The sequence below is a fragment of the Lampris incognitus genome, chromosome 1 (genome assembly GCF_029633865.1).
Source record: "Lampris incognitus isolate fLamInc1 chromosome 1, fLamInc1.hap2, whole genome shotgun sequence".
Classification (NCBI taxonomy): domain Eukaryota; kingdom Metazoa; phylum Chordata; class Actinopteri; order Lampriformes; family Lampridae; genus Lampris; species Lampris incognitus.
Window position 1 is genome coordinate 25564013 of NC_079211.1, and position 15152 is coordinate 25579164.

The 15152-nt window shown below is 47.4% G+C and overlaps 1 protein-coding gene across 1 annotated transcript in view; it reads left to right on the forward strand.

The window, feature by feature from the left end:
• The window catches only part of LOC130109803 (dedicator of cytokinesis protein 2), a 67483-nt gene that overhangs the window by 27130 nt on the left and 25201 nt on the right, over positions 1 to 15152 (forward strand). The window contains exon 17 of the mRNA XM_056276781.1: positions 958 to 1162. Within this exon, the coding sequence (XP_056132756.1) occupies positions 958 to 1162 (205 nt within the window). The remainder of the gene's footprint in view (positions 1 to 957; positions 1163 to 15152) is intronic.

Below are 15152 nucleotides of genomic sequence, written 5' to 3' on the forward strand. Positions count from 1 at the left end.
TAACACAAGTTGAAAAGCTTAATGGGTCCACAAGAGACCCATGCTCTTGGGCGCCGGTTCAGTCCCTGCACTGTGCTTTCCTTCTGTCCTCCTGCTACCATGCTGAAATTGAGTCAAAGTCTCAAAATTCATCAAACATTTTAACTGATCACAGGAAACAGTGCCAACACTGGGTCCACAGCTGCCAAATATCCATCCATTCAGTGACTGTGTTTCATCATTGGTGTGTTTAACTTAAAGGTCCCATCATTTAGAGCGCAGCAAACTTCTACAATTTTACTTACAACCAAATGAAATCGAACTGTCAGGTTGGTTTTTATGAGGGGAGGGACATTCATTTGATTGACAGCCAATAACAGCTGAGGTATTTTAGAAGAATAAAGCCATTGATATGCTATTGACTATATTCGATTTAGTGGTAGGACATCACTTGTCTTCTCTTAATCTCGCTCTCTCTTTTTTGTGCACGCCTGCAAGTGAGATTACTAAAAGAATTATTGTATATGTCAGGAAATGAAAACCGTTATTCTTCTTTTTGTGAATTACAACAACATAGTTTTGAATAGTTGTAAATTAAAGCTGAATCGCAGCATGTTCCATGTAAACAAACACATTTCCATTCCTAATTTCACTCAAGCAGATGGTAGAGTATGTTGTTAGACCCAATTGGTGATGTTGACAAAAGTTTTAACTGCAATTATTTCTACAACGTTTACATTGCAAGACTCTAGTGTTTGCATCCAGATTCCAGCACAGCGGCTGGTGGAGTAAGTTAATGTGTCTGTTATGTTACGGTGACCCACTTTGCTCAGTAGCACTACTAGCGGCCAAAAACTCAGCATTTCACCTTTAAGGGCATTTTAAAGAGGTGACAAGAACGAAGACGCATTTTTCTTTTCCTAGGACCATGAATAAAGACACCCCGTGCCTACTCTCTCCTTTTCCCCACCATATCAGGGTGATAGTAAGCGCATGGAGGATGTGAACTGCTACCTGTCACTGCCCTCGACCCGCCACCACCATGGCGATGCCCACAAGGGGACAACTATGAGCCGCAGCTCAAGTACCTTGTCCGGGATGGGGGGTGGAGTCCTGTCAGTCAGCTCCAGGGACAGCTTCACCATCTCCACCCTGGTCTGCTCCACTAAACTCACCCAGAATGGTAAGTGGATGGGGGCTTGCACGAGGCTTATGTTTGCTTGTGCACATTTTGGAGAGTATTACTGGAAGTTTGTTTGTGATGTTGTGTTGACACCAACGGATCAAAAATTCTTGGAGGGGCAAAGTATGAAAATGGTAAACAGACACTTTGAGGCATTTAAAGTTGGGCCCAAAAAAATAAGTCTTCTCAATGACCATCATTCAAAGTCAAAATGCCATAATGTTTAAATTAGCTTGAGTTTGATGCCATGCCATGGTTTTAAATGAAATCCGTATATTATATATAGCGGCCTGTCCTGAGTGTCTCCTCACCTGCCACCCAATGACTGCTGGGATAGGCTCCAGCATCCCCTCTACCCTGAGAGCAGGATAAGTGGTTCGGATAATGGATGGATATACACTGCTCAAAAAAATAAAGGGAACACATAAGCAATGCAATGTAGCTCCAAGTCAATCACACTTTTGAGATATCAACCTGTCCAGTTAGGAAGCAACACTGATTTGTGAATCAATTTCACCTGTTGGTAAATTGTCTAATTTCCACCAGGTGAAAATTAGACAATTTGCAAGACAACCCCTATAAAAGGAATGGATTTGCAGGTGGTGGCCACAGACCATTTGCCTGTCCTCATCTTTTCTGGCCGATCTTTGGTTAGTTTTTCATTTTGCTAGTGCCCTCACCACTAGAGGTGGCATGAGGCGGTATCTGCAACCTACAGAAGTTGCTCAGGTAGTGCAGCTCATCCAGGATGGCACATCAATGCGTGCTGTGGCAAGAAGATTTGATGTGTCTCCCAGCACAGTGTCCAGAGCATGGAGGAGGTACCAGGAGACAGGCCAGTACACCAGGAGACGTGGAGGGGGCCGCAGGAGGACAACAACCCCGCAGCAGGACCGCTATCTGGTCCTTTGTGCAAGGAGGAACAGGAGGAGCACTGCCGGAGCCCTACAAAACGACCTTCAACAGGCCACTAATGTGCAGGTTTCTGCTCAAACAGTGAGAAACAGAATGCATGAGGATGGTATGAGGGCCCGACGTCCACAATTGGGGCCTGTGCTCACAGCCCAACACCGTGCAGCCCGATTGACCTTTGCCAGAGAACATCTTGGTTGGCAGATTCGCCATTGGCGCCCTGTGCTCTTCACAGATGAGAGCAGGTTCACACTGAACACATGTGACAGACGTGAGAGAGTCTGGAGACGCTGTGGAGAACGTTCTGCTGCCTGAAACATCCTCCAGCATGACCGGTTTGGCGGTGGGTCAGTGATGGTCTGGGGAGGCATATCCTTGGAGGGCCGCACAGACCTCTACGTGCTAGCCAGAGGTACCATGACTGCCATTAGGTACCGGGATGAGATCCTCAGACCCATTGTCACACCATATGCTGGTGCAGTGGGCCCTGGGTTCCTGCTCATGCATGACAATGCTCGTCCTCATGTGGCCAGAGTGTGTCAGCAGTTCCTGTATGTCGAGGGCATTGATGCTATGGACTGGCCTGCACGTTCCCCAGACCTGAATCCAATCGAGCACCTCTGGGACATCATGTCTCGTACCATCCGCCAACGCGATGTCGCACCACAGACTGTCCAGGAGTTGACCGATGCCCTGATCCAGGTCTGGGAGGAGATCCCTCAGGAGACCATCCGTCGTCTCATCAGGAGCATGCCCAGACGTTGTAGGGAGTGCATACAGGCACGTGGAGGCCACACACACTACTGAGCCTCATTTTGAATCGTCTTGAAGAATTTCCACAGAAGTTGGATCAGCCTATGTTCTCATTTTCCACTTTGATTTTGAGTATGATTCTGAATCCAGACCTTAATGGGCTAATGATTTTGATTTCCATTGATCATTCTTAGGTTATTTTGCTCTAAACACATTCCTCTGTCTAATAAATAAAGATTTTCAGCTGAAATATTTCATTCATCGAGGTCTATATTGTGTTTTTAGGTGTTCCCTTTATTTTTTTGAGCAGTATACACTACCGTTCAAAAGTTTTGAACGGTAGTGTATATATATATATATAGATGTAGGAAATGTTTTTTTATATACATAGCAGTACAAGCTTGTTTCGTGTGTCGTGCACTCATCAGTTGCTAATGTGATTCAACAAAGAAAACACACAGTATAGTTTTCCCTGCGTCACACCCCTTATTTCGGTGGACAGCAACCAATCAGAGAAGAAAACATTTGAACTATTACAACCAATGGGGTAGGTAGTTACGATGCACAGCAACCAATGGTGGGGTAGAAAACATTATAACCAATGGGGAAAGGGGTGGGGCTTGTTTTGAAAAATTATTTAAATGACCAGGGCACTGTTGAAATAGCATACATGTAGAATATAACAAGGTAACATCAAATGGGGTAATTTATGTAAATCATATAGTGGGGTGGTGTTAAAAAATACAACATCTAATAAATGTCACATGTGCATCATCAAATGGGGGAGGGGAATAATAAAGACATAATTTTACTTGTTATTACAAAGGAGGTATTTTTTTCGGTGTCTACAGCTGGTGGCCAATTCGTTTCTACTATTCAAGGTGGACAAGCACAGGTTACATCTTTTACCACTAATTGAATAAGCCTGGCTCTTTGTAAGGATTTTCCATGTTATAGAGTAACTGATATTCTTGTCTACCAATGACCAAATGTGGCGGCTGAAAGCTGTTGCATTTCTTGCATGCTCATTTCTGAAGCTACTCATATGGGCGTTAAACCTAAGTTTAAAATTAGGTTTAACACCCATATGAGTAGCTTCTTGTAGTTGTAGTTGAGACAACAAGTACAAGTGCTTGTACTTGTTGTCTCAACTACAGGTCCTAGACATCAACGTCGGGCTATATATGTTGTGACTTATTTGGTCACATGATTGAGTTGAATAGTAGTTCAATAATTAGTTCATGAAAATAAGTGAATTATATTGTTTATTTGATTGATTGATTGATTGATTGATTATTCTATTGAATACATGATTAGAGATATGATTGATTACTATATGTGATACATGATTACAGAAATATTATTTGTGGTGTTAAAAAGAATAGATCGAATGTTCAGATCGCACAGTTCATATTAGAAAAGCCTACTGTATTTCGTAATGTAAAACTCAAACTCCCAGCAGCCTTAGCGACAAGGAAACAGGAAGTTGATTCGGTTGACAGTCGAGACTCGTGCGAGAGCAGTGCGCTCAGAGATTAGCAAGAAAAACGTTACCATTAGCTTTGTCGAATGTATGTCTGCAACCATTTTCATATAAAAAAGCTTCGTTTTATAATCTGGTTTTTGTGGTCTTTGCTGTTCGAGAAGGGAATATAATTCCTACAATATAGAAACGATGGACTGGCAGTCTGCAACAAACCGGCAAGAGAAGTCGAGAGAATATAAAAGAAAATGTTAAGTATTGTCGCGGTTTTTCTATAGCCCGGATAACTATGGATGGAGGCGGGGACTTATAGGTGCGACAAACCGGGCTTCACCACCGTTAGCTAGATAGCTGCGCCAATGCTAGGGCTAGCCTGCTAGTTAGCTAGTTAGCCGTGTGCTAATGGGTTAGCAAGCTCACCTTGGGACCAGGGCTGGTGATGGAACAGGGCGGCTGAGCTCTAGGCGGGGCGGGAGATGGATGGCTGCTCTCCGGGGTGCGTGTCTCTCTCTCTCTCTGTACTCTGGCTCCGGTGTGACCGGGTGAATGTCTCTCTCAGTCTCTGTACTCTGGCTCCGGTGTGACCGGGTGAATGTCTCTCTCAGTCTCTCTGGGGAAGCTCTCGGGGGTAGTCAGCTAGCTACAGGTACCGAGGCAGTCTGCTGCTAACACTACCACTGCTAGCCACCGTATCTACTGTCTAGCCCAGGATACGCTAGGTTTCCCTGCTCTATCCCACGCTAAGGTGACAGTCTACGATATGGTTACTAAACAGTTCTGGCGCTTTGTCTCTCCCGCGGTGTCTAATATAGTTGCGTCTGTGACAGCGCGAGCTAACCTGTGATTGGTCCTCTAGCTGCACGAGCCCAGTGCAACATTCCAAGTACACCCCCAGGCATTTCCCACTACACTGCCCCCCTCCAGCACTGTTGAGTCCCTTCAACATAAATGAACAACAGACTACAAAGATCAGTCTGATTAATCTAACACGATAAACGGGACAGAACACCCGCGAAATGAACTAGGCCCGGAACAAAGGGCGTCAAACAAATGTGGGTGGTCGCTATCCATACTGGACTCTTGTGACTAGCCTAGTAACCCCCAAGTCAACTAGTCACGTCCGTCAAAGTTAGTCTAGGAGCCAGGCGGGCCTCCGGACTGGCCGGCCCCGTCTGGTGGTGTACGGGAGATGGGACTCAGCGGCGTCGGCTTCGTCTCCTTCTGGGTCAGGGGCGTTGGACTGCCCGCCCGGAGCACAGGCTGCTGTCCCACGACGTTGGGCGATTGTCGACTCGCCTGAAGAGTAGCTGGCAGCAGTGGGTTGGAGCGCTGGAACCGAGCCGGGGAGCCTGGTGTGCTGGGTCCTCCATCGTCGTTTGCGTGGAACAGGTCCTCCAGCCGGAGATCAAGGTCTTCATCGATCTCCTCCTGCTCTGTCACTCCTTCGTACTCCTCTGTTCTCTGCGCCCCCGGCTCCTCCATGTCAGCAGCAGGAGGACCTCCTTCAGGTGTTTCCTGCGGCCCTATGGCTGGTGCTGGAGCAGACAACAGAGCATGGCGCCTGTCATCTGTGCCCCAGATCTTCACCAGGCAGTCATCTGAGCCCGTGAAAATGCGTCGCCCGGTGCGGTCGAAGGTGACACAGTAGACAGAGGAGAGATGTCCCAGAATCCTCTTGTGCATCTTCATGTGCTGGTAGACAGCTGTAGGCAGTAGCTGGCGTAGACGGTAGGAGCCATTGAGCCGACGCCCATTGCTCGTCTCCACGATATTTGGTGGACTCCCATAGATAATAGGAGGCTCTGGGGGTCGTCCACAGTGCAGAGCAGCCAGCGCTGAGCCCTTCCACACAAAATGCTTGCAGCTCTTGTTGGTACGCAGGAGGTTCTGCCTGCCGGCTCCCAGGATGCTGTGGAGACCAGGCACGCTGGCAGGAACCTCTTTCTCCAGCAGTGGACATACTCTAGAACACACTTGGAGTAGGTGGTCTGGGCTGATGTGCCTGTGCAACTTCACCTTGTTAATGTTGTCGATGCCACTGGCCAGGGTCTTGAGCTCGGGGGTGCTCATGCTGTCTCCTACCGGCGGAGGACTTGGAGAGCTATCGCGACGCCGCTCGCCTTCCCATGCTACTCGCCGGATTCTCCCTTTTCCTTCAACCTCTCGCCCCAGCGTCGCTTTAAAGTCATACTCGCGTGCCTCAACCTTCCTGATTGCTTCAGCTAGTGTTTTGGGTTCTTCCCCCAGGACTTCATACGCGATGTTTTGGTTCTTCAGCCCGCGCAGAAAGGCTTCTGCAGCGTAGGCCTCCTGCAGTGTAACACCAACCTGCGGGTATGCCAGTGTGACAAGTCTCCTCACTTCCTCGCCAAACTCATAGAGGGTCATCTCTCTGGCCTGCTTAACCTCGCTGAGTTTACGGCGCGCAGTTCCCTCAGGCAGCTCTTTACCGTAGCGGCGGCGTAACTGGGTGATGAGCGCGTGGTAGTCATCTTTTATCGGAGCCGGCTGCGCGATGACAAAAGACATGGCGTTGTCCCTCAGTCGGAGATACAAGGCGTCCAAACAGGTCTCGTCGGTCCAGCCCCTCTTTCTCGCCATCCGTTCGAATGGTCCAACGAAACTATCCCAGTCGCCCTTACCATCGAAAGTGGCGAGGAGCTTGATGTCATTTTCGTGTCCTCGGTCGGGACCTTGTGAGCTTCGGTTGCCGCTCCGACTTTGAAGGTCTCCTGTCTGGCTCTGTTGACCTCTAGAGGAACCTGCCTGCCCTCCAACGCTGTCATCCAGCAGGTTTCGGCCGCCGTTGCTGTCCAGGGACATTTGGCCACCCTGCATTCCGTCGGGGGTGGTACTGCAGTCGCTCCATTTTTTCCACCATGACCGATCGGAGTGCTGGTAAGTGGTGCGGGCTCACTGGGTCCATTTCCTGTATAGCGCAGGGCAGCTGGGGCCGCTTTGCTGCTCGGCCTGGCTGGCGTCTCCTCGTTGCGCCGGTCGCTCAAGTTAGCCACTGCGGCCATAGCTGCTGGCAACAGGTGATCAGCGCCGTCTCGCTGTCTGGCCCCTGGGTTCTCCCGGGCCGGGGTGAACTGCGAGAGTAGGCTCATGTCTTGCACCGTTCTGCTAGTTCGTTCTCCGAGCACAGCCCCTGCCGACCCTACACCACTATCGCTTTGAGGGCTACTAGGAGAAACCCCTTGCTTCACTACTTGAGCGATGGGCGACAAACCGGGAGGCTCACCTTGGATATCTGAACGATGACGGGCCCAATCGGTGCGCTGAATGGGAGGTGTGGGGGGACGAGATCGCTTAGCCACCGCTTCCGCTAGTCCATCGATACGCGTTGTGAGGGCCTCCATCTGCATCTCTATCTGGCGTTGCATCTTAACCTGGGTCTGGCGTTCCATGTTTTCCATCTGGCGTTGCATCTGAACCTGCGTCTGGTTCATGGTTTCCATCTGCGCCAGGAGGAGCTTCATCCAGGCGTGCTCTCTGGGGTCTTCTGTCCCCACACCAGCACCATCCAGACTCAACTCAGACTGTTCTTTTACATTTTCTTTGTCCTGTGACATTTTTATTTTTCCACTGATTTACGTGACTACTGAAGAAATTACAGTGCTTCACAAAATGGCTTCTTGCTAGCTGGGTTAGCTCACAGTGTGCAGGCTGAATTATGCCGCCATGTGACCGGGGCAGGATCCTCCGGTGTTGAGATTATGGCGAATCCCAACCTTTTATCCCACTTCTGACACCACTTGTCGCGGTTTTTCTATAGCCCGGATAACTATGTATGGAGGCGGGGACTTTTAGGTGCGACAAACCGGGCTTCACCACCGTTAGCTAGATAGCTGCGCCAATGCTAGGGCTAGCCTGCTAGTTAGCTAGTTAGCCGTGTGCTAATGGGTTAGCAAGCTCACCTTGGGACCAGGGCTGGTGATGGAACAGGGCGGCTGAGCTCTAGGCGGGGCGGGAGATGGATGGCTGCTCTCCGGGGTGCGTGTCTCTCTCTCTCTCTGTACTCTGGCTCCGGTGTGACCGGGTGAATGTCTCTCTCAGTCTCTGTACTCTGGCTCCGGTGTGACCGGGTGAATGTCTCTCTCAGTCTCTCTGGGGAAGCTCTCGGGGGTAGTCAGCTAGCTACAGGTACCGAGGCAGTCTGCTGCTAACACTACCACTGCTAGCCACCGTATCTACTGTCTAGCCCAGGATACGCTAGGTTTCCCTGCTCCATCCCACGCTAAGGTGACAGTCTACGATATGGTTACTAAACAGTTCTGGCGCTTTGTCTCTCCCGCAGTGTCTAATATAGTTGCGTCTGTGACAGCGCGAGCTAACCTGTGATTGGTCCTCTAGCTGCACGAGCCCAGTGCAACATTCCAAGTACACCCCCAGGCATTTCCCACTACAGTATATTCACAAGCATGGACTAAACATTTCAATTGAGGCTATCAAAAACCAAATTTACTTCCTCGACGCCTCATTAGGCCTTAAAAACGGTACATACAGGCCATACATGAAGCCCAATAATATACTGCAATACATCGACAGAGAAAGCGATCATCCACCCTCTATCTTGAAAAATATCCCAGTGAGCATAAATAAGAGACTCTCATGTTTATCGTCTAGTGGAGGCATCTTTAATGAAGCAGCCCCCCATACCAAGAAGCCTTTCAAAAATGTGGATATGATTTCAGTACAATCCACTATCAATTGGTGACAGCCAGCAAAAAAAAAAAAAACGCAGCAGAAGGCGGGACATCGCCTGGTGTAATCCACCCTACAGCGACACTGTGGCCTCTAATATTGGAAAACAATTTTTCAAGCTTTTGGATGAGTGCTTTACCCCAGACCATCAACTGAGAAAAATATTCAACAGAAACACTGTCAAAATGAGCTACAGCTGCATGCCAAATGTTCAGCAGGTTTTTCATCCCATAACAAAAGCATCATGGCCAAGGCACATACCCCCTCACCGCAACCGAGCACCTCCAACTGCAAATGCCGCGTTAAGACATCGTGTCCTCTAGAAGGAAAATGCCAGATAGAGGGAGTCATCTACCAGGCATTGGTGACAAGAGAAGACAATTGCAATGTGGACACTTACGTTTGATTAACAGAAGTCCCTTTTGAAATTAGGTTTAATGCCCATAAGAGTAACTTCAGAAATGAGCACGCGAAAAATGCAACGGCCTTAAGCCGCCACATTTGGTCATTGGTAGACAAGAACATCGGTTACTCTATATCGTGGAAAATCCTTACAAAGAGCAATGCATATTCAGTTAGAGGTAAAAGATGTAACCTGTGCTTGGCAGAAAAGTATTTTATTATTTGCAGACCTGATATGTCCACCTTGAATAGTAGAAACGAATTGGCCACCAGCTGTAGACACCGAAAAAAATATCTCCTTTGTAATTACAAGTAAAACGTCTTTATTATTCCCCTCCCCCATTTGATGATGCACATGTGACATTTATTAGATGTTGTATTTTTTTATATTTTAACTGCCTGCCCTTCCAACTGTGCCCCAACACCACTCCACTGTATCTACTACTACTACTTTCGGCTGCTCCCGTTAGGGGTCGCCACAGCGGATCATCCGTTTCCATTTCTTCCTGTCTTCTGCGTCTTCCTCTGTCACACCAGCCACCTGCATGTCTTCCCTCACCACATCCATAAACCTCCTCTTTGGCCTTCCTCTTCTCCTCTTCCCTGGCAGCTCCATATTCAGCATCCTTCTCCCAATATACTCGGCATCTCTCCTCCACACATGTCCAAGCCATCTCAATCTTGCCTCTCTTGCTTTGTCCCCAAACCGTCCAACCTGAGCGGTCCCTCTAATATACTCGCTCCTAATCCTGTCCTTCTTCGTTACTCCCAGTGAAAATCTTAGCATCTTCAACTCTGCCACCTCCAGCTCCGCCTCCTGTCTTTTCGTCAGTGCCACTGTCTCCAAACCATATAACATAGCTGGTCTCACAACCATCTTGTAAACTTTCCCTTTAACTCTTGCTGATACCCTTCTGTCGCAAATCACTCCTGACACACTTCTCCACCCACTCCAACCTGCCTGCACTCTCTTTTTCAGCTCTCTACTGCACTCCCCGTTACTTTGGACAGTTGACCCCAAGTATTTAAACTCAAATGCCTTTGTCACCTCCACTCCTTGCATCCTGACCATTCCTCTGTCCTCTCTCTCATTCACGCATAGGTATTCTGTCTTGCTCCTACTGACTTTCATTCCTCTTCTCTCCAGTGCATACCTCCACCTCTCCAGGCTCTCCTCAACCTGCACCCTACTCTCGCTACAGATCACAATGTCATCCGCGAACATCATCGTCCATGGAGACTCCTGCCTGATCTTGTCCGTCAACCTGTCCATCACCATTGCAAACAAGAAAGGGCTAAGAGCCGATCCTTGATGTAATCCCACCTCCACCTTGAACCCATCTGTCATTCCAACCGCACACCTCACCATTGTCACACTTCCCTCATACGTATCCTGCACCACTCCTACATACTTCTCTGCAACTCCTGACTTCCTCATACAATACCACACCTCCTCTCTCGGCACTCTGTCATAAGCTTTCTCTAAATCTACAAAGACACAATGCAACTCTTTCTGGCCTTCTCTATACTTCTCAATCAACATTCTCAAAGCAAACATCGCATCTGTGGTGCTCTTTCGTGGCATGAAACCATACTGCTGCTCGCTGATCGTCACCTCTCCTCTTAACCTAGCTTCTATTACTCTTTCCCAAATCTTCATGCTGTGGCTGATCAACTTTATACCTCTGTAGTTGTTACAGTTCTGCACATCGCCCTTGTTCTTGAAAATCGGTACCAGTATGCTTCTTCTCCACTCCTCAAGCATCCTCTCACTTTCCAGGATTGTGTTAAACAATCTAGTTAAAAACTCCACTGCCATCTCTCCTAAACATCGCCATGCCTCCACAGGTATGTCATCAGGACCAACTGCCTTTCCATTCTTCATCCTCTTCATAGCTGCCCTCACTTCCTCCTTGCTAATCCGCTGAACTTCCTGATTCACTATCCCTACATCATCCAACCTTCTCTCTCTCTCATTTTCTTCATTCACCAGCCCCTCAAAGTATTCCTTCCACCTTCTTAGCACACTCTCCTCACTTGTCAGCACATTTCCATCTCTATCCTTGATCGCCCTAACTTGCTGCACATCCTTTGCAGCTCAGTCCCTCTGTCTAGCCAATCGGTACAAGTCCTTTTCTCCTTCCTTAGTGTCTAATCTGTCATACAACTCACCATATGCCTTTTCCTTTGCCTTTGCCACCTCTCTCTTTGCTTTACGCTGCATCTCCTTGTACTCCTGTCTACTTTCTTCATCTCTCTGACTATCCCACTTCTTCTTTGCCAACCTTTTCCTCTGTATAATTTGCTGTACTTCCTCATTCCACCAAGTCTCCTTTTCTTCCTTCCTCTGTCCTGATGACACACCAAGTACCTTCCTAGCTGTCTCCCTAACTATTTCTGCAGTGGTTTTCCAGCCATCTGGCAACTCTTCACTACCACCCAGTGCCTGTCTTAACTCCTGCCTGAACTCCACACAACAGTCTTCCTTCTTCAACTTCCACCATTTGATCTTCGGCTGTGTCTTCACTCGCTTCCTCTTCTTGGTCTCCAAAGTCATCCTACAGACCACCATCCGATGCTGCCTAGCTACGCTCTCCCCTGTCACCACCTTGCAGTCTCCAATCCCTTTTAGATGGCGCCTTCTACATAAGATATAGTCCACCTGTGTGCACTTTCTTCCACTCTTGTACGTCACCCTGTGTTCCTCCCTCTTCTTGAAATATGTATTCACCACAGCCATTTCCATCCTTTTCGCAAAATCGACCACCATCTGTCCTTCCACATTTCTCTTCTTGACTCCATACCTTCCCATCACCTCCTCATCACCTCTGTTCCCTTCACCAACATGTCCATTGAAGTCCGCTCCAATCACCACTCTCTCCTCCTTGGGTACCCTCTCCACCATGTCGTCCAACTCATTCCAGAATTCTTCTTTTTCATCCATCTCACACCCAACTTGCGGGGCATATGCGCTGATAACATTCAGCAATAAACCTTCAATTTCCAGCTTCATACTCATCACTCTGTCTGACACTCTCTTCACCTCCAGCACGCTCTTGACATACTCTTCCTTCAGAATTACCCCTACCCCATTTCTCCTCCCATTCACACCATGGTAGAAGAGTTTGAACCCACCTCCGATACTCCTGGCCTTACTCCCCTTCCACCTGGTCTCTTGCACACACAGTATGCCTACCTTTCTTCTTTCCATCATGTCAGCCAGCTCTCTCCCTTTACCAGTCATAGTGCCAACATTCAAAGTTCCAACTCTCACCTCCACATGCCTACCCTTCCTCCTCTCTAGCTGCCTCTGGACATGCTTTCCCCCTCTCCTTCTCCTTCGCCCAACAGTAGCATAGTTTCCACCGACACCCTGCTGGTTAACAGTACCGGTGGCGGTCGTTGGTAACCCGGGCCTCGACCGATCCGGTATGTAAGTCTTATTTATGATCCGCATATTTGATTTGGCAAAGATTTTACGCCGGATGCCCTTCCTGACGCAACCCTCCCCATTTGTCCGGGCTTGGGACCGGCACTAAGGATGCACTGGCTTGTGCATCCTCAGTGGCTGGGTTACCACTCCACTGTATGATTTATATAAATTACCCCATTTGATGTTACCTTGTAAAATTCTAAATGTATGCTCTTTCAATAGTGCCCTGGTCATTTAAATGCTTTTTCAAAACAAGCCCCAACCCCATACCCCTTTGGTTGTAATGTTTTCTACCCCACCATTGGTTGCTGTGCATCGTAACTACCTACCCCATGGTTGTAGTAGTTCAAATGTTTTCTCCTCTGATTGGTTGCTGTCCACCAAAATAAGGGGCGTGACATGGAGAAACATATACTATGTGTTTTCTTTGTTGAATCCCATTGGCAGCTGATGAGTGCATGATGCACGAAACAAGCTTGTACTGCTATGTATTAAAAAAACAAGTCCTATATCTATATTGATATTCCGCTCCTCATTAGTTGAGCATTCTTATCAACACCATTGACGGTTTCTGGAAAAAAAAATGCCATATATATAAAACTTTGTTAAAAGAAATACTCAATGATAGGAAAAGTGCTCAACAAATAAATAGCAAAAAAATCCAGTGATTCAAGTAAATTCGTTGAGAAAGTACAAGCCTGTTTCATGCCATAAGCAATCATCAGCTGTCAATAAAGTTACACGGGAAAGAACATACCATTTATTGTTTCGTCATACACATCATGTACACAACGTCCAATGGGGAAGGGAGCAGTGCGACATTCAAAAATTCAAAAACACGTGATCGCTAACAGTCCAACTGGGGAGGGGGGGGTGATATTTGTCTATTGGCATGATTTATTTATAATTACAATATAGGCATTTATATCTGTGTCTGCAACTGCTGGCCAATTCATTCCTGTTATTCAATGTGGACATTTCTGGTTTGGAAATTATAAAATATTTTTCAGTTAGACATAGATTGCACATTTTACTACTGGTGGCTGAATATGCTTTGTTCTTTGAGAGGATTTTCCAGGTGGTTGAATAGTTAATGTTTCTGTCCGCCAATGACCAAACTTAATGGCTTAAAGATGTTACATTCTTTAAACGGTTGTTTCTAAAGCTACACGTGTGTAGCTACACGTGTGTACATTAAACCTCTTTTTGAATGTTCCCTCTGTTAGACCGACATATGTCTCTATTTTGCCGTTGTCATTTCTCGTCACCGTAGCTTGGTAGATAACGCCTTTCGTCAGGCATTTTCTTTCAAGGGGGCATGAGTCATTCACATGGCAGTTGCAGCTGGGGGTGTCCATTTGTGATAAAGGTGTCATTGATTTGTTCATGATTCTTGTGTTGTGGGTGATATTATTTGTTGAATGTTAGGCATGCAGCTGTAACTAATGTTTTTTTTGTTTTTTTTTAATGTTCCCCCTTTTTCTCCCCAACTGCACTTGGCCAATTACCCCGCTCCTCCGAGCCATCCCGGTCACTGCTCCACCCCCTGTGTCAATCCAGGGAGGGCTGCAGACTACCACATGCCTCCTCCGATACATGTGCAGTCGTCAGCCACTTCTTTTCACCTGACAGTGAGGAGTTTCACCAGGGGGGTGTAGCGCATGGGAGGATCACACTATCCCCCCAGTTGCCTCTCCCCCCGAACAGGCACCCCAACTGGCCAGAGGAGGTGCTAGTGCAGCGACCAGGACACATACCCACATCCGGCTTCCCACCTGCAGACACAGCAAATTGTGTCTGTTGGGACGCCCAACCAAGCTGGAGGTACCACGGGGATTCAAACTGGGAACCCCCGTGACAGCTGTAACTAATTTTGATGGTGTTCTTATTGAATATCTTCCTCAGTTGATAAAGCACTTATCCAAAAGTTCAAAAAAGTGCTTACCAATGTTTGTGAAAAGGCCCTGCCACCAGCTGAATTCTTTTTAACTTGGGGTACAGACAGGAGCCCTGTATTTTGAGCTCAAGATGGATTGTTCACTTTAAGGAGATCAGACTGGTATGTTGGGGCAAGCCCATTTAGGATTTTATAAGTCAGCAGAAGCACCTTGAATTCGATCTAACATGGATAAGAAGCCAATGAAGGGAGGCAAGAATTGGTGTAATATAGTCAAGTTTTCTAATTTTAAGATTCTAGCTGCAACATTTTGAACCATCTGAAGAATTTTAGTATTAGCATGTGGTAGACTTGAAAACAGTATATTACAGTAATCAAGTCTAGATGAAACAAATGCATGTGT